Here is a 1,233-nt window from a genome sequence, read left to right as displayed (position 1 = left end):
CCTCCAAAGTGATCTGCCTTTCACAAACTTGAAGTTTACAGTTGAGAAGAGAGAAAAAGGGTAATGAATAGTTCTAAGATTTTACTAACCACATGTAAGTTTATCAAGAGAGTATTTTCAACAACATAAATCTTACTTTATTGCATAACAAAGCAACAAAATTGGCAAGGAATAAATTGTAAATAATCAGTACTTAGGTATGATTGTATCTTGATCCCATCCTTGGGGAAATATTAATATTTTTCATGATTTTGGTAAGAAATAAAATTAATTATAAAAGGGCAGCAAAATGGCTTTAGTTTTCTAAAGGAGCTTCCATTTATTAAAAACGAATGAAATGAAAATTTAAAATGGGCATGGAGGAGTCAGGCTTCCTGGCTGAGGGTAACACAATATGGACTCAGGAGAATTAAATGGGGAAGCACAACCATCAATCAAGTATTCGGTGAATGAACTTACCAGAAACTGGCCTCATGATATCCATTGGTTCCACTTCTTCTTTAACTTTTATCTCAGGTACAGGAGGGCCCAAAACAGAAGAGAGACTGCCACCCACAGCTGCTGATGGCGGAGGGGCAGCTGCAATGGTAGTGATGGGTGGAGTGATGGGAACTGCTCCAGGAATGGTTGAGAGGGTGACCGCTGGTTGCGATGGGGGACTAGCTGCTGCAATCATGGTTGGAATGGTTGGTGGAGGCTGCTGAGTGGTGGGAGGGACTGCAATGGTGGGTTGATCATTATTTTGATTGGACACGGTCTCCATGGACACAGTGACTGGAGTGGCCATTGATACGTGGATTTCTGACTTAGGTTTGGCACTAAAACACAAAAGCAAAGATAATGTAGCAAATAACAGAAAAATGCTTTAACTTGAACATTTGAGAGCATGTGTATTTGTCCAATTGTTTTTGTAAAACATAGCAAAACTAAAACAATATTCCTTGATTCTAAAGTTGAAGTTAAAAGTAAAAGGGAATTCAAGTTTTAAAAGGATCCCTCCTTGCCCCATACCCACCATGTTTTTATAATTAGTAATAAAATTTAGAAAACCAAGAATGTTTTAAAGAAATCAGTCACATCATCAGAAGACAACCAATTCTTATTACATTAGTATCTTCCTCCCAGAATTCCTTAACGCATATGCTATCTTAGGAGACTTTTGATATTACAATTGTACTCATACTTCATATGTAGTTTCTCCTACACCTATTTTTAAAATTTTTTTAGTTTTAT

The 1,233-nt window shown here is 37.0% G+C and overlaps 1 protein-coding gene across 7 annotated transcripts in view; it reads right to left on the bottom strand.

The window, feature by feature from the left end:
- Window positions 1-1,233, bottom strand: part of SAP130 (Sin3A associated protein 130) — a 93,819-nt gene that overhangs the window by 28,517 nt on the left and 64,069 nt on the right. For all 7 annotated transcript variants that reach the window (XM_019624555.1, XM_019624557.1, XM_019624559.1 and 4 more), the window contains one exon: window positions 460-818. In XM_019624555.1, the coding sequence (XP_019480100.1) occupies window positions 460-818 (359 nt within the window). The remainder of the gene's footprint in view (window positions 1-459; window positions 819-1,233) is intronic.

This window comes from Hipposideros armiger, unplaced genomic scaffold (assembly GCF_001890085.2).
Source record: "Hipposideros armiger isolate ML-2016 unplaced genomic scaffold, ASM189008v1 scaffold_592, whole genome shotgun sequence".
Lineage (NCBI taxonomy): Eukaryota > Metazoa > Chordata > Mammalia > Chiroptera > Hipposideridae > Hipposideros > Hipposideros armiger.
This window is presented reverse-complemented; position numbering and strand designations above follow the sequence as displayed.